We start from the raw sequence: 20,993 nt of genomic DNA, 5'->3' as shown, positions 1-20,993 counted from the left end.
CAAGATACAAGTTCGTTCATTCCATGAGGAATGCAAGCTCTTTGGCGGGCACAGTCCGATGCAAATTCGAAGGCTCCTTATTGGCGGGGTGGGTTACCTGCACTGGGGCCATTCCCAATCCGTCTGGCGGACAGCCTTATCTAATATCCGTCCCCAAATATCAAACCGACAGGGTGAAAACCAGCAGGGGCTACCTCATGTCCCGTTGCTGAGGCCATTATTCCATTATCCCTCTTGCTACAAGAGTTCTTGATAAATATGGTTGGGCAATATTCAAGGAAATCGCAAACTAGACAACACAAATCTAAGGTAGTCACCACTAAACCCAATAAGGAATTAGGAGGGAACATCTTTACCTGGAGAGCGGTGAGAAGATAGGTTCTTGATTAATAAGGGGATCGGGGTTGTGGGGAAGAGGCTGGAGAATGAAGATGAGAAAAATATCAGCCATGATTGAATGGCGGAGCAGACTCGATGGGCCGAGTGGCCTAATTCTGCTCCAATGTCTTATGAGAATGTGGAACTTGTGACCACATGGAGCAGTTCAGACGCCGGTGGAGATGTATTTAAAGGGTCAGCTATTTAAACACAAGATGGGGGAGTGGGGGGAATGAAAGAATATGCTGATAGGGTGTGATGAAATAGGGTACCAGCAGCAGGAGTAGGCAATTCAGCCCCTCAAGCCTGCTCCGCCATTTAGTAAGATTTTTTAAAATTTTATTTATTAGTGTCACACGTTACATTAACATTGCAATGAAGTTACTGTGAAAATCCCCCAGCCGCCACACTCCGGCACCTGTTCAGGTACATTCTGGGAGGAGTTTAGCACAGCCAATGCACCTAACCAGCACATCTTTCGGAGTGTGGGAGGAAACCGGAGCACCTGGAGGAAACCCACGCAGACACGGGGAGAACGTGCAGACTCCACACAGACAGTGACCCAAGCCGGGAATCGAACCTGGGTCCCTGCTGCTGTGAGGCAGCGGTGCTGACCACTGTGCCACCTTGCCTCAAATCTGCATTCTGCCTATCCCTGATAACCTATCACCCCATTGCTTACCAAGAATCTATCCACCTCTGCCTTAAAAATATTCAAAGACTCTGCTTCCACTGCCTTCTCAGGAAGAGACTTCCAAAGGCTCACCATTCTCTGAGAGAAAACATTTCGCCTCATCTCTGTTTTAATTGGGTGACCTCTAATTTTTAAGTAGGGACCCCGAGTTCTAGATTCCCCCACAAGAGGAAACATCCTCTCCACATCCACCCTGTCACTACCCCTCAGAATCTTATTTGTTTCAACCAAGTCATCTCTTACTCTTCTAAACTCCAGCAGATATAAGCTTAGCCTCTCCAACCTCTCCTCATAAAAACAACCCGTCCATTCCGAGTATTATTCTGGTAACCCTTCTCTGAATTGCTTCCAATGCATTTACATCCTTCCTTAAAATAAGGAGACCAATACTGTACACAGTACTCCAAATGAGGTCTCACCAGTGCCCTGTACAACTGAAGTATAACCTCCTTACTTTTGTATTCAATTCCCCTCACAATAAATGATAACATTCTGTTAACTTTCCTGATTAATTGCTGTATATGTATACTAACCTTTTGTGATTCATGTACCAGGACACCCAGATCCCTCTGCACCTCAGTTCTGCAATTCTCACCATTTAGATAATAAGCTTCTTTTTTAACCCTTCCTGCCAAAATGGACAATTTCACATTTGCCCACAGTATCACAGTAACTTCATTGCACTGTTAATGTAAGCCTACTTGTGACTAATAAATAAACTATAACTTTACCTTTGCGCACTAACTTAACCTTTTTTTTTGCAAACATCAAAATGCTGGATAAACTCAGCAGACCTGGCAGCATCTGTGGAGAGAGAAACAGAGTTAACATTTCAAGTCCATATGGACCTTTTACATTCTCCACCACTCATCACTCCCTGCTAATTATAAAAGGACCCATTTATGCCTACTCTCTGTTTCCTGTTAACCAGCCAAACCGCCAATATGTTAACCTCTACACCATGAGCTTGTATTTTCTGCAATAACCTTTGATGTGGCAGCTTATCAAATGTCTTCTGGAACTCTAAGTACAGTACATCCACAGGTTCCCCTTTATCCACGGCACATGTTACTTCCTTAAAGAACAAAAAGAACAAAGAACAGTACAGCGCAGGAACAGGTCCTTTGGCCCACCAAGTCTGTGCCGACACAGATGCCTCTCTAATCTAATATTTTCTTGGTCCATAACCCTCTATTCCCTGCCTATTCATGTATCTATCCAAATGCCTCCTGAACATTGTTCTAGAATCTGCTTCCACCACCTCCTCCGGCAGCGCGTTCCAGGCATTCACCATCCTCTGTGTGAAACACTTGACCCTTACATCTCTTTTAAACTTTCCTCCTCTTTCTTTCAACCTATGCCCCCGAGTAATTCACCCTTCAGCCTTGGGAAAAAGACTCTGACTATCCACTCTATCCAAGCCTGTCATAATCTTGTAAACCTCTATCAGGCCCACAAGAACATCCAATGAATTAGTTAGATATGATCTCCCTTTCACAAGACCATATTGGCTTTGCCTAATTATCCTGAGCTTATCCAAGTACTCTGCTATAACCTCTTTAGTAATACCATTTTCTCAATGACAGATGTTAGGCTAACTAACTGTATCCCTCCCTTTTGAATAATGGAGTTACATTTGCTATCTCCCAATGTAATGATGCTTCCCAAATCTCGGGAGTTTTGGAAAATTAAAACAAATGCATCAACTATCTCACAAACACTTTTTTTAAGATGCTAGGATGAAATTCACCAGGACTTGAGCCCTTGTCAACCTAAAGCTCCAACAATTTGCTCAGTACCACTTCCCTGGTGACTAATTTTCCTGCGTTCCTCCCTCCCTCCCTTCCGTTTCCTGGTTACTAGCTGCTTCTGGATTTTTGCTTATATCCTCTATTTTGAAGGCTGTGAATCACTCACTTCTTTTTAAAATATTTATGAAAGCTCTTATCTCTGTTTTTGTGTTTCGAATGGTTCGTGTGTCCCTGTTGTTAGGGATCCACCTTGTTTCCTTTTGCAGCTTTAGATAATTGGGTAACTTCCTTCTGCCAATAATGTACTGCAGTTTCCCCTCACTCCACCAACTGCCCCCTGCACCCTTCCATGATTGAATGGTGGAACAGACTCGATGGGCCGAGTGGCCTAATTCTGCTCCTATGTCTTATGGTCTCTCACTCCCACCTCCACCGCAATCCCCCCCTCCCCCTCCCACACACACACTCTCATAGAATCCCTGCAGTGCAGAAGGAGGCCATTCGGCCCATCGAGTCTGCACCGACCACAATCCCACTCAGGCCCTATTCCCATAACCCCACATATTTACCCTGCTAATCCCCCTGACACTAAAGCGCAATTTATCATGGCCAATCCACCTAACCCGCACATCTTTGGACAGTGGGTGAACCAGATGGGTTTTTGCAACAATTGACAATGGTTTCACGATCAGCATTAGACTTTTAACTCCACTTTTTTTTTTTCTGGGGGTGAAAAATATTGTTCCAACCTTGGCTATTCAATTTCACTTTAATTTGCCTGGAGACCTTTCCAGCCAGAGAAAGTTCCTCAGGCAATTCCTGACAAACGAGCTATCCGCCTTCCTGTAAACCAAATCCTTCAGGAGTTGTCCCAGTGTTAGGGTCTTGAAGGCAGGATGAAGCAACGGAATGAGAAGAGTTATGTGAGACCACTTATTTTGTCAAGGGGTTGGAAGCAATGTTCCCTCTAACCTGCATGGTTGGAGCAATCTGGAAGATAGAGAACAGTGCAACAAGAAGGCCGTAAATACCAACACTCTCTTTGAGATGTACGTGTGGCCATGAAGTGATCTTAAGGGGATCAGTGGGACAAACAGGTCGGGCACAATGGCAACAAAAAAAAAAGGAAAGATTGAGAGTTAGCCCTTTCCTTTAAGCTTACTGATGCACTTGGAAACATTAAGACTGAAAATGGCAAGAGTTGTAACCCTGGATTCGCTCTGATAGCTCGTAAAGGAGATTAACACACACACACTTGTTTCAATTGTATCTCTTTGCCAGAGTCATGAGTTTGAACTTTGAGTTATTTCTGCTGTATTGTTGTTAATGTTTCCAATGGTCCAGTAATGACAGATAGACAAAGAATGATTGGATTTTCCTTGGTTTACAGCAACTTCACATCCACTAGTTCACTGCGAGCTTACAAATAAGGGTTCCTGCATCGCCAATTCTTTATGGCTTTCCCCTGATTGTGATTTCAACTTCACCTTTTTTTAAGCATTTCTACAACTCCCAGGAGATTTCCTATAGATTGGCCATTAACCAACTGACCACACCCTGGAGGCAAAATAGAATCAGAGAAATATACAGCGTGTAAGGAGGCCATTCAGTCCACCATGTCCATGCTAGCCAATCCAGCCTAATCCCACTTTCCAGCTTTTGGTCTGTAGCTCTGTCAGAACTGTAAGAAGTCTCACAACACCAGGTTGCGTGACGGTGGCACAGTGGGTTAGCACTGCTGCCTCACGGCACCAGGGACCCAGGTTCGATTCCCGGCTCGGGTCACTGTCTGTGCAGAGTCTGCACGTTCTCCCTGTGTCTGCATGGTTTTCCTCCGGGTGCTCCGGCTTCCTCCCACAGTCCGAAAGACATGCTGGTTAGGTGGATTGGCCATGGTAAATTCTCCCTCAGTGTACCTGAACAAGTGGCGGAGTGTGGCGGCAAGGGGATTTTCATAGTAACTTCATTGCAGTGTGAATGTAAGCCTACTTGTGACACTAATAAATGAATGAACTTTAAAGTCCAATGGGTTTATTTGGAATCACGAGCTTTCGGAGCGCTGCTCCTTCATCAGGTGGGTGGAGAGGTGGGTTCACAAACACGGCGTATATAGATAAAGGCACAATTGCAAGATAATGGTTGGAATGCGAGTCTTTACAGGTAACCAAGTCTTTACAGGTACAGACAGTGCGAGTGGAGAGAGGGATAATCACAGGTTAAAGAGGTGTGAATTGCTTCAACCCACCTTTCCACTCACCCAATGAAGGAGCAGCACTCCAAAAGCTCGTGATTCCAAATAAACCTGTTGGACTTTAACCTAGTGATGTGAGACTTCTTACTGTGCCCACCCCAGTCCAACACCAGCATCTCCACATCATGTCTGTCAGAACTGACACTTCAAATTCATATTCAAGTACTTCTGAGGAGTGGCGCTCCTCAAGCTATAAGTCTCTGGTGACAGTCTAGCGACCTGTTCCAGGAAAAAACATTGCTACGGAAACAGATGCCCGTGCACCACTCGGTGCAGGAAGAGAAACACCAACATTTCACATTGCTACGTCTTGAAGCGTTCAGAGAGGTTTTGATTTTCAGAGCAGCTTGCAGACTCCATCCAGAAACTGACCCTGCATACCTAATCAAAAGCCCTAGTTTCCATCCCTTTAATCAAAAAGCCCCAGGGGACCTTTTAATCTATAAACAAAAACCCTTTAGCCCACTCCTAAATAAATACATGGCAAAAATGAGTAATAATCTTGCTTACCCAGCATCTGAGCTGTATTCCTACCAGACATACTGACTGCCTGTGTAAAAACACTGAGTCCTGAAACATTCCCCTCAAACATAAAACATATCAATAGCACAGTACAATCACAAGAGGGTGCATTTGTTGGAGCTAGAAGGGGATACTGAAAGAAAGGGCCTTTGCCAAACGGCTAACACTCCATCCCTGCAAGAACTTCAAAGCAGTAGAGGTTACAAGAGCCACATCAGAGGAGAAATTAGCGGTTCAAAAGAACATTAGAAAAAGCAGCAGGAAGAGGCTAATGCAACAGGCACGGTGGCACAGTGGTTAGCACGGCTGATTCACAGTGCAAGGGTCCCGGGTTCGATTCCCGGCTCGGGTCACTGTCTGTGTGGAGTTTGCACATTCTCCTCGTGTCTACATGGGTTTCCTCCGGGTGCTCCGGTTTCCTCCCACAGTCCAAAGATGTGCGGGTTAGGCTGATTGGCCATGCTAAATTGCCCCTTCGTGTCAGGGGGGTGTCAACAGGGTAAATATGAGCGGTTATGGGAATAGGACCTGGGTGGGATTGTGGTCGGTGCAGAATCGACGGGCCAAATGGCCTCCTTCTGCACTGTGAACCCCTGGAGCCTGGTCTGTCATTCAATCAGATTATGATCAAATGATTTCAAAAGAAGCTTGCATACTCCTCACTCATATCAAAGGAAAATTTGATTGTTTATTATTTGCTCACTTAAGTTTTCATCTCTGCAGCAGAGTTTGACTGTGGTCTTTCCTGCTCGTAGGGCTAATTAGTGAAGTTGAACTCGGAGCACAGTCTGTTATTTATCAAGTGTTAACAGCGGCATACATGGTAAGGCTGGATGTTTTTGCACTGTGGCATGCTTGCACGGGCGACGCATGTTCCAAATTTGAAAATTTGATGCCTCTTTCCTTAACTTATTAACTTATTACTTAATCAAATACTAAAGTGCTCAACCTGCAAAGAATTCATTGAAAAATACTTTTGAATCTTATTTGGCTTGATTTACAGTCTGTCTACGTCCAGAATTTATTCTTTGATGGGATGTGGGTGTCACTGGCAAAAACCAGCGTTTGTTGCCCATCCCTAGCTGCTCTTGAACTGAGTGGCTTGTTAGGCCATTTCAGAGGGCAGTTAAGAGTTATGATGTCCTGACTATCTCCGGGGCCGTGGCTTTGAAAAAGATGTGGGCCAGGATTCGCCCAAAAAAATTCTAAGCGCCGAATTCGTGTAAAAGCTGGAGTAACTCCCGCTGGGTTTTTTTTCTGCGGGATTTTCAAAATGAATCTCCCGCGCTCTGAGCACCCGCAGAGTGGCCTCACGTGAATCACGGTTGAAATCTTGGGGTGGAGCCTATTCCCACTGGAGGAGCCGGCAGCATAGCGCTGAGGGGGCCATTGCGCATGCGCCGATCTGTCGGAATTTGATTGAATTGATTGCCCAATTTTATTCCTTCCTTGTGGATCTAATCAAAGCATCTTCACAACCAACTCTGACTGAGGTTCAGTTTGCTGGGGATCGGTTATAGTGCATGCAAAAGACTCAGAACAACACTGCTTTGTGCGTCGCGAAAATGATTTTCCCCATTTTCACACAGGCTCGCCACCATGTTGGTCGGGTCACCTCGGTGTCAACCATCCTTGTTTAGGTTTGGCACGTGGTTTTCCAGTCAGATGCCCTTCCTGCCACTAACCCTTTCCTGCATACCTGGGCCTGGGAACCAGAACATGGCTGACCGGGAGAGTCTCTCGATTTAATGTCTGCCATGGGCCTGTTGGGAAGATTTAACATTCCAAACCCACCTTCCTTGGACATCAAGTCCGAGAGTGGGACTTGAACCCAGAGCTTCCCGGCTCAGAGGCAGGGACGCTACCCACTGCGCCATCGGAGCTTCTACCCAACTGAGCACAGTAGTGAGCACAAGTCATATTTGCAGCAGCAGCAGCATCTGGATAACGTATGAAAAGAAAATGGAATGGTCATGTTGCCCCTCGCTCTGCAGATCCCTCTGGGGTGTGGTGTGGCGGCTAGTGTCCGCGTGGGTAACGCACTGGGTGCGAGGAATCCGGAGAAAGCTAAAACCTCTGCTACAGTTGCCCTGTCTTTCATTGGTGAGTTTATCATTTACCACGTTTGGTGTTGAGCTTGTTAACTGAAGCATTGGCTGTTCAGATGAGTTAATGCATTTTAACCATTTCTCAAACAATCAACTAAAGTGATGAACGTATCATTGAGATGTGTGCAACTATGCTGGGGTGCACCTTTGTTATAGGCCAGCTTTGAAGCTCCAAAGTGTCCTATGGAGACCACCTGAACTCAACTGATTCCTGTTCTGACCCAATATTCAACAATGTTACCTTTTCACTGGGGGCTTAGAACTCAGACTTCTCCCTCTCACTACCATCTGGCCCACACCAACATTCCAAACAGTGTCAGGACCAACTGTAATTATCTATCCTGTAAGGAATCTATATTGAATTTTGGAATTTCCTGGTCTGTAGCGATCAGTACTCACGCTGTCCAATCTAAACCTATTAAACCATCAGGAACTTCATTTGATTTGATTTATTATTGTCACATGTATTGGGATACAGTGAAACGTATTGTTTCTTGTGCGCTATACAGACAAAGCATACCATTCATAGAGCACATGGGAGAGTGTTATGGTTCAGGTCAGAAGCTCCAAAGTGTTCTATGAAGTCCGCCTGAACCATAACTTTTGCATCTTGAATTTGACTAGGATAAGCATGATATATTCCACTTCAGGTATGATTCAATAACCCACCAGAGAGCTTTTATCAAACAAAGTTTATTTAAGAATATAGTTAACATGTATAGTAAGAAAATTAGCAATAACTTTTATCAATTACAAACAAAAAAACAGAAAGAAAATAACCACAATATGAATCCTTAATTGAATATTAAAACTGTTCCAACAAACCAAAACCTTTCATAGACAAAACCCTTTTCACAGGCTTAACACAGGATAGGTTAAAATCTCACGTGAGATGATGCAGTCTGATGATGCAGCTGTATAGTCTGATGATGCAGCTGTATAGTCTGATGATGCAGCTGTATAGAACGCTGGTTAGGCCACATTTGGAGTACTGCGTCCAGTTCTGGTCGCCGCACTACCAGAAGGACGTGGAGGCATTGGAGAGAGTGCAGAGAAGGTTTACCAGGATGTTGCCTGGTATGGAGGGTCTTAGCTATGAGGAGAGATTGGGTAGACTGGGGTTGTTCTCCTGGGAAAGACGGAGAATGAGGGGAGATCTAATAGAGGTATACAAGATTATGAAGGGTATAGATAGGGTGAACAGTGGGAAGCTTTTTCCCAGGTCGGAGGTGACGATCACGAGGGGTCACGGGCTCAAGCTGAGAGGGGCGAAGTATAACTCAGACATCAGAGGGACGTTTTTTACACAGAGGGTGGTGGGGGCCTGGAATGCGCTGCCAAGTAGGGTGGTGGAGGCAGGCACGCTGACATCGTTTAAGACTTACCTGGATAGTCACATGAGCAGCCTGGGAATGGAGGGATACAAACGATTGGTCTAGTTGGACCAAGGAGCGGCACAGGCTTGGAGGGCCGAAGGGCCTGTTTCCTGTGCTGTACTTTTCTTTGTTCTTTGTGACTGGAATTGAGTCTTTTCGAAGCCTGCACTTTCCTTCCGGAAGGCAAAAAGCTGCCTTTAGATAACCAGCAGAATTTCCAAATAGAACAGGGAGACAGAGAGAGAGAGACTTCAGCTTCTTTCTTGCTTGATGCCCCTTCTAAAACTAAAAAGTAAACTGTAGCATCAGAACTCTCCAAACTGAAACCTTAAACTCACTGGGGAAAAAAAACTATCCAAAAACACTTGATCTTTTCTCCTAACAATGCAGGATTGTAAAACTAATCCCAGAGTAAACACAAACAACCCCCACTTTTGCTATTGAAGTAGGAATAAAAGGACTCATTGTCGTCAGCCCGGCAACAACAATGACATTGCTGAAGCTGAAAGTCCTCGGAGGTGGAAATCCCTCCACCAAATTCCTTTAATTACAAGATCCAACAACCCTATACAGAGTGCTCTCAGCATGCAGTCTACATCTGGAGTGCCAGAGGAACTGGCACTCCTGTTTAACTACAGAGCATGGGGCTCCCTGATTGGCCCATCAATTTGGGGACTTCATATTCAAGCAGGTCCATCTCAATTGCCCGATTAAAATCATTACAGCTGCAGAAATCATGTTATTTTTGAAAAAGCCTTTCTTAAAGGTACACTAACATCACACCTTCATATTCTGACAGTCACAGCAACAACGTACCGAGTGTTCAGCCTCTTCTGAAACTGGAGGCACAACAAAATCATGCAATGATGCCGGTGTGCATGTCCACTCCAAGCAGTCAGTAGTACAACCGTCAGCACCAGCAGCACAATGGGTAGCAACACCTCGATAGTCACATTGGAGCATTGCCTCAGTTCCCACAAATAGGCTCGGGTTTTCCAAATGCAAACACTTAGATAGTGAGGCTCCATTACAATAATGCCAAATCTGGGGACATTGACCCTAAGATGGTTGGAACCATAAACATGGAGAAAATACTGTCCATCATAACGTGGAATCCTTTCCCATTTAACTTTGAGACAGCACTCTTTGTAAAGAGCGACAACCGGGGAGCCAGCACCTGCAAAGAGAATAGGTCAGTCATGATAATCCTGGGAAAGTTTATTTATTAGTGTCACCAGTAGGTTTGCATTAACACTGCAATGAAGTTATTGTGAAAATCCTCTCGTCGCCACACTCCGGCATCTGTTCGGGTACATTGAGGGAGAATTTAGCACGGCCACTGCACCCAACCAGCACATCTTTCGGACTGTGAGAGGAAACTGGAGCACCCGGAGGAAACCCACGCAGACATGGGCAGAATGTGCAGACTCCGCACAGACAGTGACCCAAGCTGGGAATTGAACCCGGGTCCCTGGCGTTGTGAGGCAGCAGTGCTAACCACTGTGCCATCGGCCGCCATAAATTCTTTATCAAAACTTGGAGAGTCATTGGGCAGGATTTTCCGGCCGTGTTTGTCCCAAAACTGGAAAATCCTCCCAAGGTCAATGGACCTTTCAATGGTCCGCCCCTCGTCTGCTCCGATTCCCATGGTGGGCGGAACACGATAATTCCCCCCATAATCTGGGGGTGGCACGGTGGCACAGTGGTTAGCACTGCTGCCTCACAGCGCCAGGTACTTAGGTTTGATTCCTGGCTTGGGTCACTGTCTGTGTGGAGTTTGCACTTTCTTCCCATGTCTGCGTGGGTTTCCTCCGGGTGCTCCAGTTTCCTCCCACAGTCTGAAAGATGTGCTGGTTAGGGTGCATTGGCCGTGCCAAATTCTCCCTCAGTGTACCCAAACAGGCGCCGGAGTGTGGCGACTGGAGGATTTTCACAGCAACTTCATTGCAGTGTTAATGTAAGATTACTTGTCACATTAATAAATAAATAAAACATTCTCCCCGTGTCTGCGTGGGTTTCCTCCGGGTGCTCCGGTTTCCTCCCACAGTCTGAAAGACGTGCTGGTTAGGTGAATTGGCAGTGCTAAATTGCCTCTTACGGTCAGTGGGACTCGCCAGGGGAAATGCATGGGGATAGGGCCTGGGTGGGATTGTGATTGGTGTACACTCAATGGGCCGAATGGCTTCCTTCTGCACTGTAGGGATTGTATGATTCTATCTGACTTTGTCCTGTTTTATTTCTGTTTTTATTTCTTTTCAGTGTGTTTTCAAACCAAGCACCTTTAACTATATCCTGTTCAATATGCATCGCTCGACCAATATCACTAAAACAGGTTATGTGGTCATATCGCTGTTTGTGGATCTTGCTGTGTACCATATTGTGAGTTTGTTAAAGGCGCTATGCATGTCCCTTTTGTAAATAGTAATTTATTTTCCATGCATTCCAACAGGATGCTGTTCCTTGTTGATAGCAATGATACTGGGAGCTTCGCGAAGTTTGTTAGGTTACATCTTCACTACTGACAAGTGAGTAAAACGAACTGAAATTTATTCGCTTTAACTTTGTAAAGAATGAATTCCGTAATGTCTGATAAACTCTCTGACACACCTTTCTCCTCCTTTCGCAGAGATATTATTCAGTTAGTTTCTGACGTTGATCCAATAATTGCTGCTTTCCACTGGTTCGAAGCCATAGCTGTGAGTGTTTCGACAAAGTCCTTATTCACGGAGCTATTCTTGTGTATGGTCTCCACCCCTTAAAACTGCCCCTGTTTAAAACAGGGTAGTTGTTTATATTAACCACAATAGGTAAAGACCACTCTCTATTTGCATTTCCATTTCAAAGTTGCCGCTTGCAGCACCTGAAGTGTTCGGCTTATTTCAGACAAAGTGACAAAAGCGAGGAGGAAACCATAGAAACCATAGAGGAAACCAGTGTAGAAGGAGGCCATTTGGCCCGTCGAGTCTGTACCGACTCTCCGAAGGAGCATCTTATCCAGTTCCACACCCTTACATCCCCCAACCAGGCCCCGTAACCTTGCGCGTTTACCATAGCCAATCCAACTACCCTACACATCTTGGGACACTAAGGGGCAATTTAGCATGTCCAATTCATCTACTCTAAACATCCTGGGACACTAAGGGGTAATTTAGCATGTCCAATTCATCTACTCTACACATCTTGGGACACTAAGGGGCAATTTAGCATGGCCAATTCATCTACTCTACACATCCTGGGACACTAAGGGGTAATTTAGCATGCTTAATCTACCTAACTTGGACATCTTGGGACACGAAGGGGCAATTTAGCATGGCCAATCTACCTAACCTACACATCTTGGGACACTAAGGGGCAATTTAACATGGCCAGTCCACCTAACCTGCACATCTTGGGACACTAAGGAGCAGTTTACCATGGCTAATCCACCTGACCTGCACATCTTTGTGGTAGGAAACCGGAGCACCCAGAGGAAACCCACGCAGACACGGGGAGAACGTGCAAACTTCACGCAGACAGTGACCCAAGGCTGGAATCGAACCCGGGTCCCTGGTGCTGTGAGACAGCAGTGCTAACCGCTGGGCCACTGTGCCACCCATTAACTGTTGCCATTCCTGTGAAGTATGCTTACAGATTGAGATGCCCAGTAAATGTGGATCTCAGTAACACAGCGCTATTTATTGTTAAGTTTTCACAGCCATCAGCAAATCCTCAAAATAAATTACAATTGTATTTGAGCTGTCTGCAAATAGTGAACTGGCCAGTCTGAGGGAACCAACATAAATCCATGTAGTGAACTGACTGTTAGCTTTAATCCCTTAAGTGAAACAATCTTTCTGAATCATTGTTGTTGCCTCAACTCATCTGCTGTTTAAACCCTCCATCCATGTCTTTGACCCTATCAGACTCAACCTTCCAATGCTCTCCTGGCCAGCCTCCCCTCAGAAATACTGAGCTCCTCTGACCCTCCCCTGCCTATACCCTTAAGTCGCATCATTGCCCTGCACTCGACATAAGAAGAACATAAGAACTCAGAACAGGAGTAGGCCATCTGGCCCCTCGAGCCCGCTCCGCCATTCAATAAAATCATGGCTGATTTTTTCGTGGACTCAGCTCCACTTACCCGCCCGCTCACCATAACCCTTAATTCCTTTACTGTTCAAAAATGTATCTATCCTTGCCTTAAAAACATTCAATGAGATAGCACTCAGTGACCTATACTAATTGCTTCAAATTTAAAATTCTAATTCTTGTTTCCAAACCCCTCCATGGTCTTCCCCTCCCTATATCCCTGCATCCTTCCCCAGTTCCGTATCTCTCAGGGCTGACATCCTTCAATTTGGGCCTCTTGTACATCACAGATATCTTTGCCACTCTGCTGACGGCCATGCCTTCAGTTGCCTGGGTGTTAATTGTCTATGAATTATGTCGTTAAGACCCGTGGACATTGTTTAATTAAATACCTAGAGTGCATATAAAGAAAGACTGACCCAACTCTAGGGCTTGGCCAATGATGGTCATCAATAGGTCCATCATAGAATCCCTACATTGCAGAATGAGGTCATTCAACCCATCAAGCCTGCACTGACAACAATCCCACCCAGGCCCTATCCCCATAATTTCATGTATTTACCCCGTTAATCCCCCTGACACTAAGGGGCACTTTAGCATGGCCAACCCACCTAACCCACACATCTTTGGACTGTGGGAGGAAACCGGAGCACCCAGAGGAAACCCACGCAGACACGGGGAGAACGTGCAAACTCCACACAGACAGTGTCCCAAGCCGTGAATCGAACCCGGGTCCCTGGCGCTGTGAGGCAGCAGGGCTAACCACTGTGCCATCATGCCGCTCAGGCAGTGTAAAGTCGAGGGTGGTCATCTGGTTGACTTCCTGCCCCTCTTCCGCAGCCTCCTTCATGACTGGGTATCCCCCGAGAGGCAGCACGGTTTCCTCCCACAGTCCAAAGATGTGCAGGTTAAGTGGATTGGCCATGCTAAATTGCTCTTACTGTCCCAAGTTGCGTAGGTAAGGTGGATTGGGGATTATGGGGATTGGGAGGGCAGGTGGGTGAGAGGGGGTGTGGGCCTGGTTAAGATTCTGAGTTGGTGCAGACTCGATGGGCCGAATAGCCTCCTTCTGCACTGTAGGATTTCTAAGATTCTATGACTCTACATTGTTAAAGGTGCTGTAGAAATGTACTCGGCTTTCTGTTTTAGATCCATTCGTCGGAGTTTTACCGGCCCGCCCGCCATGGGAATCGGAGCGGGTGAGGGATGGACATTGGGAAGGCCCATGGGAATCGGAGCGGGTGAGGGATGGACATTGGGAAGGCCCACGGGAATCGGAGCGGGTGAGGGATGGACATTGGGAAGGCCCATGGGAATCGGAGCGGGTGAGGGATGGACAATGGGATGGTTGAACTCGGGTGGGATGTTTCAGGCTGAGCGAGGTTGTAACATCCCGTCCATTGATTTGACCACCCTTTGGGAGGACATTTTTTAAAGAAAAACGAATCCATGTCTCTGAAGTGACTTGATAAGATGATGAATTGTTAACCTGTGCTTTGTCTCTCCTACAGACTGTAAGTGGCGGAGTGCTAAGAGGAGTTGGGAAGCAGAAGCTCGGAGCGATCGGTAACCTAGTGGGCTTTTACTCAATTGGGTTTCCCCTTGGTGTCACACTGATGTTTGCTGCACATCTTGGTGTGCAAGGTAGGAGTTTATCTCAAGTGTGTTTTGATATTTTCTCCCAGTTATTTTTGTTTCCCTTGAACTCCGTTGAGTCGCCCTATCGCGATATAATGTATCCTTGATGCGAAAGTTGGCATTAGCCTTGCCCCCAACTCTCCCAGGACACTGACACTGAGCCAGTCAGATGGAATTGGACTGTGGTTTGCCTTTCCTTCACCTCTGGGGTGAGGTATGACCTCTGACCTTTACTCAACTCTTGACCCTGACAGGTCAACTGACATCAAGAGCTTTATTACATATGAAGACCATTGATGCTTTGCGTGTAATTCAATGGCCTTTGCACTTTGTCCCTTCACCTGCAAAGAAACAGTGGACATTTGTGAAGCATTTGCCATTTGTTTTAAAAATTAATTCCTGGGATATGTGAAAGTCTGACATTAATCCCCAGTAACTCTTGAGGAAGTGATAATGGGCTTCCTTCTTAAGCCATTGTCGTCTGTGTAGAGAAGGTGCCCCCAGTGTTTTTAAGAAGGGAGTTCCCAAGCTTTCACACAACAATGATGATGAAATGGCCAATATCTAACCAATGTCAAAATGGTGCGTGACTTCATAGAATCATAGAATCCTCCAGTGCAGAAGGAGGCCATTCATCCCATCGACTCTGCACCGACCACAATCCCACCCAGCCCCTATCCCCATAACTCCATGCACTTACCCTGGCTAGTCCCCCTGACACTGAGAGGCAATTGAGCATGGCCAATCCACCTAACCTGCACATCTTTGGACTTGAAATTGGACTCGCCAAGCTGATGACCCTCTCCTGTATCTGTTGCCCCTGCCCTTCCAGATGGCAGAAAACAAAAGAACAAAGAACAGTACAGCACAGGAACAGGCCCTTGGAACGCATGGGGGTTATCACAGAGGGAAAATGGCAGGTGGTGCTGTTCCCATGTATCCCTTGTCCTTCTAGATGGGAGAGGTTACAAGTTTGGAAAGTGCTGTTGATTTGGCTTGAAGAGTTGCTGCAGTGAATCTTGTGCTTAGTACAAAGAACAAAGAACAGTACAGCACAGGAGCAGGCCCTTCAGCCCTCCAAGCCTGCGCCGATATGATACCTGCCTAAACTAAAACCGTACGCACTTACCGAATCTGTATCCTTCCTATTTGTGTATCTGTCTAGATGCCCCTTAAATGCCGCTATCGTACCTGCTCCCACCCCCTCCCCGGGCAGCGCGTTCCAGACATTCACCACCCTCTGTGTAAAAAACTTGCCTCGCACATCTCCTCTAAACCCTTCCCCACGCACCTTAAACCTATGTCCCCGAGTACTTGACTTTTCTATCCCAGGAAAGAACATCTGACTATCCAAAGAGGTAGTGGGTTGGGAAGTTGCTGTTGAAGGTGCCTTGCTGAGTTGCTGCAATGCATCTTTAAATGCTGCAAACTGCAGCCAATGCTGACAAGTGATGGGAGGGGAAAAATGTGTAAGGTTGTGGATGGGCTGCCAATCAAGTAGTCTGCTTTGTCCTACATAAGAAGATAAGAACTCGGAGCAGGAGTAGGCCCTCTGGCCCCTCGAGCCCACTCCGCCATTCAATAAGATCATGGCTGATCTTTTTGTGGACTCAGCTCCACTTACCCACCCGCTCACCATAACCTTTAATTCCTTTACTGTTCAAAAATGGATCTATCTTTGCCTTAAAAACATTCAATGAGGTAGCCTCAACTGCTTCACTGGGCAGGGAATTCCACAGATTCACAACCCTTTGGGTGAAGAAGTTCCTCCTCAACTCAGTCCTAAATCTGCACCCCCTTATTTTGAGGCCATGCCCCCGAGTTCTAGTTTTACCCACCAGCGGAAACAACTTCCCTACTTCTATCTTATCTAATCCCTCATAATCTGATAATGTTTCTTTAAGATCTCCCCTCGTTCTTCTGAATTCCAATGAGTATAGCCCCAGTCTACTCAGTCTCTCCTCATAAGCCAACGCTCTCAACTCCAGGATCAACCTCGATGGTACTGAGCTTGATGAGTGTTGCTGAAATCCTCATCACGCTTCTGACTTGTGCTTTGTAAGTTATGGAGAGGCTTGAATAACATCGGTCTCAACTGATTTTAATGATTGCCAGCGGAGACGAGTGGTATTAACGTCCTGGAGCTGTCCAATGGCACAGCCAACTGGTATGTGTGTGTAGGATAGCGAGAATATCGGCAATGTGGCCTGTGTATTCACTGCAGCATTATGATTTTGCAGGTCTTTGGTCGGGACTGTTTATTTGTGTGGTTGTACAAACAGTCTTCTTTCTAATTGTGATTGCTAAATTGAACTGGAATAAAGCATCTGACCAGGTGAGTGCCGCTCACAGAGGTTAGTAATGATGTTTCCGCCGGGTCTTTCTATCCTCTGCTTTCCGTTGTCTTCCCTGTCACTCACCATCACCTCCCCTTAATCCCCCCTCCCCGCAACCCCCCCCCCTCCCCTCACCCCCCTCCTCATCTCCCCACCTCCTCCTCACCCCCCCTCCTCATTCCCCTCCTCACCCCCATCCTCACCTCCCCTCCTCACCCCCTCCCATCCTCAGCCCCCCTTCCGCAACCCCCCAACACCCCCTCCTCTCACCCCCCTCCCCTCACCCCCCTCCTCCTCACCCCTCCCTCCTCACCCCCTCCTCACCCCCCTCCTCACCCCCTCCCATCCTCAGCCCCCTTCCTCACCCCCCCTAACCCCCCTCCTCTCACTCCCCTCCTCCTCACCCCTCCCTCCTCGCCCCCTCCTCACCCCCCCTCCTCACCCTCCTCCTCAACCCCTCTTCACCCCTCCCCTCCTCACCCCTCCCCTCCTCACCCCTCCCCTCCTCACCCCCCTCCTCACCCCCCTCCTCACCCCTTTCCTCCTCACCCCTTCCCTCCTCACCCCCCTCCTCACCCCTCCCCTCCTCAAACCCCTCCTCATCCCCCCTCCCATCCTCAGCCCCCCCCTCCTCACAGGAGGCAGTGGTATCATCACTGATTTTTGATTTGATTTATTAGTCATCAAATCATAGAATCTCTACAGTGCAGAAGGAGATCATTTGGCCCATCGAGTCTGCACCGACCACAAACCCACCCAGGCCCTATCCCCGTAACCCCGCATCTCTACCCTGCTCATCCCCCTGACACTAAAGGGCAATTTAGCATGGCCAATGCATCTAACCACCAAGTCTTTTGGAGTGTGGGAGAAAACCAGAGCACCCAGAGGAAACCCATGCAGACACGGGGAGAATGTGCAAACTCTACACAGTGACCCGCGCCAGGATTGAACCCGGGTCCCTGGCGCTGTGTTGCAGCAGTGCTAACAATTATTGTCACATGTATTAGTATGTAGTGAAAGGCATTGTTCCTTGCGCACTATACAGACAAAGCATGCTGTTCATCGAGTACATGGGGAGAAGGAAAGGAGAGAGTGCAGAATGTAGTGACAGTCATAGCTAGGGTGTAGAGAAAGATCACCTTAATAAATGGTAGGTCCATTCAAAAGTCTGATGGCAGCAGGGAAGAAGCTGTTCTTGAATCGATTGGTACGTGATCTCAGACTTACGTATCTTTTTCCCGATGGAAGAAGGTGGAAGAGAGAATGTCCAGGGTACATGGGGTCCTTGATTATGCTGGCTGCTTTACCGAGGCAGCGGGAAGTGTAGACAGAGTCAATGGATGGGAGGCTGGTTTGCGTGATGGACCGGGCTACGTTCACCATCCTTTGTAGTTCCTTGCAGTCTTGGGCAGAGCTGGAGCCATACCAAGCTGTGATACATCCAGAAAGGATGCTTTCTATGGTGCATCAGTAGAGGTTGATGAGAGTCGTAGCGGACATGCCAAATTTCCTTAGCCACCTGAGAAAGTAGAGGCATGGGTGGGCTTTCTTAACTATAGTGTTGGCATGGGGGGAGCAGGACTGGTTGTTGATGATCTGGACACCTAAAAACTTGAAGTTCTTCACCATTTCCACTTCATCCCCATTGATGTAGACAGGGACATGCTCTCCACTATGCATCCTGAAGTTGATGGCGATCTCTTTCATTTTACTAACTGGATGAGTATATCAGAGACCCAGGATAATGCTTTGGGGACCCGGGTTCGAATCCCACCCCGGCAGATGGTGAAATTTGAATTGGATTAAAATCTGGAATTAAAAGACTACAAAGCCATTGTCAATTCTCGTAAAAAACCATCTGGTTCGTTAATGCCCTTTAGGGAAGGAAATCTGTCATCCTTACCTGGTGTGGACTGTACATGACCTCCAGAGCCACAGCAAGGCGGGGGTTGACTCTTAAAAGTCCTCAGGCAACGAGGGATGGGCAATAAATGCTGGCCAGCCAGTGATGCCCATAGCCCATGAAAGAATTTTAAAAAGCTAAGAAGCTCAGGGAGAAGTTTCCCTCAGTTAAAGTTCCCATGATATGCAGCACTGAATATAGTCTTTATTTATCTGTAGGCCTTTACAATAGACAAAATATACAATTAGAACAAACATAACTCAAAACCAGTGGTACACTATTTAGTCAATCTCGCACTGTCTCAAGGGGGCGGCACGGTAGCACAGTGGTTAGCACTGCTGCTTCACAGCTCCAGGGTCCCGAGTTCGATTCCCGACTTGGGTCACTGTCTGTGTGGAGTTTGCACATTCTCCTCGTGTTTGCGTGGGTTTCCTCCAGGTGCTCCGGTTTCCTCCCACAGTCCAAAGATGTGCGGGTTAGGTTGATTGGCCAGGTTTAAATTGCCCCTGAGATGCATGGGTTCGAGGGATTAGCGGGTGAAATATGTGGGGGTAGGGCCTGGGTGGGATTGTGGTTGGTGCAGACTCGATGGGCCGAATGGCCTCCTTCTGCACTGTAGGGGTTCTATGATTTCATTTATAAATCACTTTGTTATTTTCAGTTGTCACAATGTAGTTTCAGGCTCTGGCCTCTAGGTTGCGCTGCGCAGCAAATTAATGAGCAGAGGAATAGAAGGTGGCCATTCAGCCCCTTGAACCTGTCCCATCATTCAAATAGATTCTGGCTGATCTGTATCTTGACTCCATCCACACAGTTTGACTCCACATACTTCAGTCCCTTGCCAAAATAAGACTCAGTTGTGAAATTCGGCCATCAACATATAAACATGAGGGTGGCACTGCTGTCTCACAGGGACCCGGGTTCAATTCCGGCCTCGGGTCACCGTCTGTGCGGAGTCTGCACGTTCTCCCCGTGTCTGCGTGGGTTTCCTCCGGGTTGCTCCGGTTTCCTCTCACAGTCTGAATGGTGTGCTGATTAGACGGATTGGTTATGCTAAAGTGTCTGTCTGTCTGTCTGTGTCTGTGTGTCTGTCCCTGGCGACAGACCCGTGTGACCTGTTCCAGGAATAGTTAGCTACAGAAACCGATGAAAGTCTGACCTATGCACCGTCAAGGGTGCGGAGACATTGAGAGATATGAACATACACACGAACATGTGAATCAGGAGTAGGCCACTCGGCCCCTCAAGCCTGTTCCGTCATTCTATAAGACCATGGCTGATCTGATTGTAACCTCAATCCCCCATTCCTACCTCCCCCGGATAACCTTTCACCATCTCTTAATCAAGAATCTATCCTCTATAGCGAAGAGCCATAAAAAATATTTATTCAATTCATCTGCCATCTGGTTATTTCAGTAAGAAGTCTCACAACACCAGGTTAAAGTCCAACAGGTTTATTTGGTAGCAAATACCATAAGCTTTCGGAGCGCTGCTCCTTCGTCAGATGGAGTCCATCTGACGAAGGAGCAGTGCTCCGAAAGCTTATGGTATTTGCTACCAAATAAACCTGTTGGACTTTAACCTGGTGTTGTGAGACTTCTTACTGTGCTTACCCCAGTCCAACACCGGCATCTCCACATCTGGTTATTTGCCATTGTTAATTCCCCAGACTCACTTTCCACAGGACCAATACTCACTTTCCTGACTCTGTTCATTTTAAAATATTTCTATAGCTATCCCTAGCTAGCCTCTGCTGTACTTTATAAATTTTCCCTCCCTATTCATCTTTTTGCGATTCTTTGCCGCTTTTGAAATTCTGTCCAATCTTGTGCGCAGGTATGAGGGAGGCCTCGTGGTATTATCGCTAGATTCTTAATCCAGAAACTCAGCTAATGTTCTGGGAATTCGGGTTCGAATCCTGTCACGGCAGATGGTGGAATTTGAATTCAATAAGCAAAAATACTCTGG

At 46.8% G+C, this 20,993-nt stretch overlaps 1 protein-coding gene across 5 annotated transcripts in view; it reads left to right on the top strand.

Moving 5' to 3' along the window:
* Nucleotides 1-20,993, top strand: part of LOC144501228 (multidrug and toxin extrusion protein 1-like) — a 58,052-nt gene that overhangs the window by 30,917 nt on the left and 6,142 nt on the right. For 3 of the 5 annotated variants that reach the window (XM_078224680.1, XM_078224682.1, XM_078224681.1), the window contains 6 exons: nucleotides 6,352-6,419; nucleotides 7,591-7,699; nucleotides 11,530-11,605; nucleotides 11,707-11,776; nucleotides 14,660-14,792; nucleotides 17,027-17,121. In XM_078224680.1, coding sequence (XP_078080806.1) covers nucleotides 6,352-6,419; nucleotides 7,591-7,699; nucleotides 11,530-11,605; nucleotides 11,707-11,776; nucleotides 14,660-14,792; nucleotides 17,027-17,121 — 551 coding nt within the window. The remainder of the gene's footprint in view (nucleotides 1-6,351; nucleotides 6,420-7,590; nucleotides 7,700-11,529; nucleotides 11,606-11,706; nucleotides 11,777-14,659; nucleotides 14,793-17,026; nucleotides 17,122-20,993) is intronic. The other 2 variants (XM_078224683.1, XM_078224684.1) reach the window with 1 other exon arrangement.

Source organism: Mustelus asterias, chromosome 12 (assembly GCF_964213995.1).
Source record: "Mustelus asterias chromosome 12, sMusAst1.hap1.1, whole genome shotgun sequence".
Classification (NCBI taxonomy): domain Eukaryota; kingdom Metazoa; phylum Chordata; class Chondrichthyes; order Carcharhiniformes; family Triakidae; genus Mustelus; species Mustelus asterias.
The sequence above is the reverse complement of the archived record's forward strand: the minus strand, read 5'-3'. Positions and strand labels throughout refer to the sequence as shown.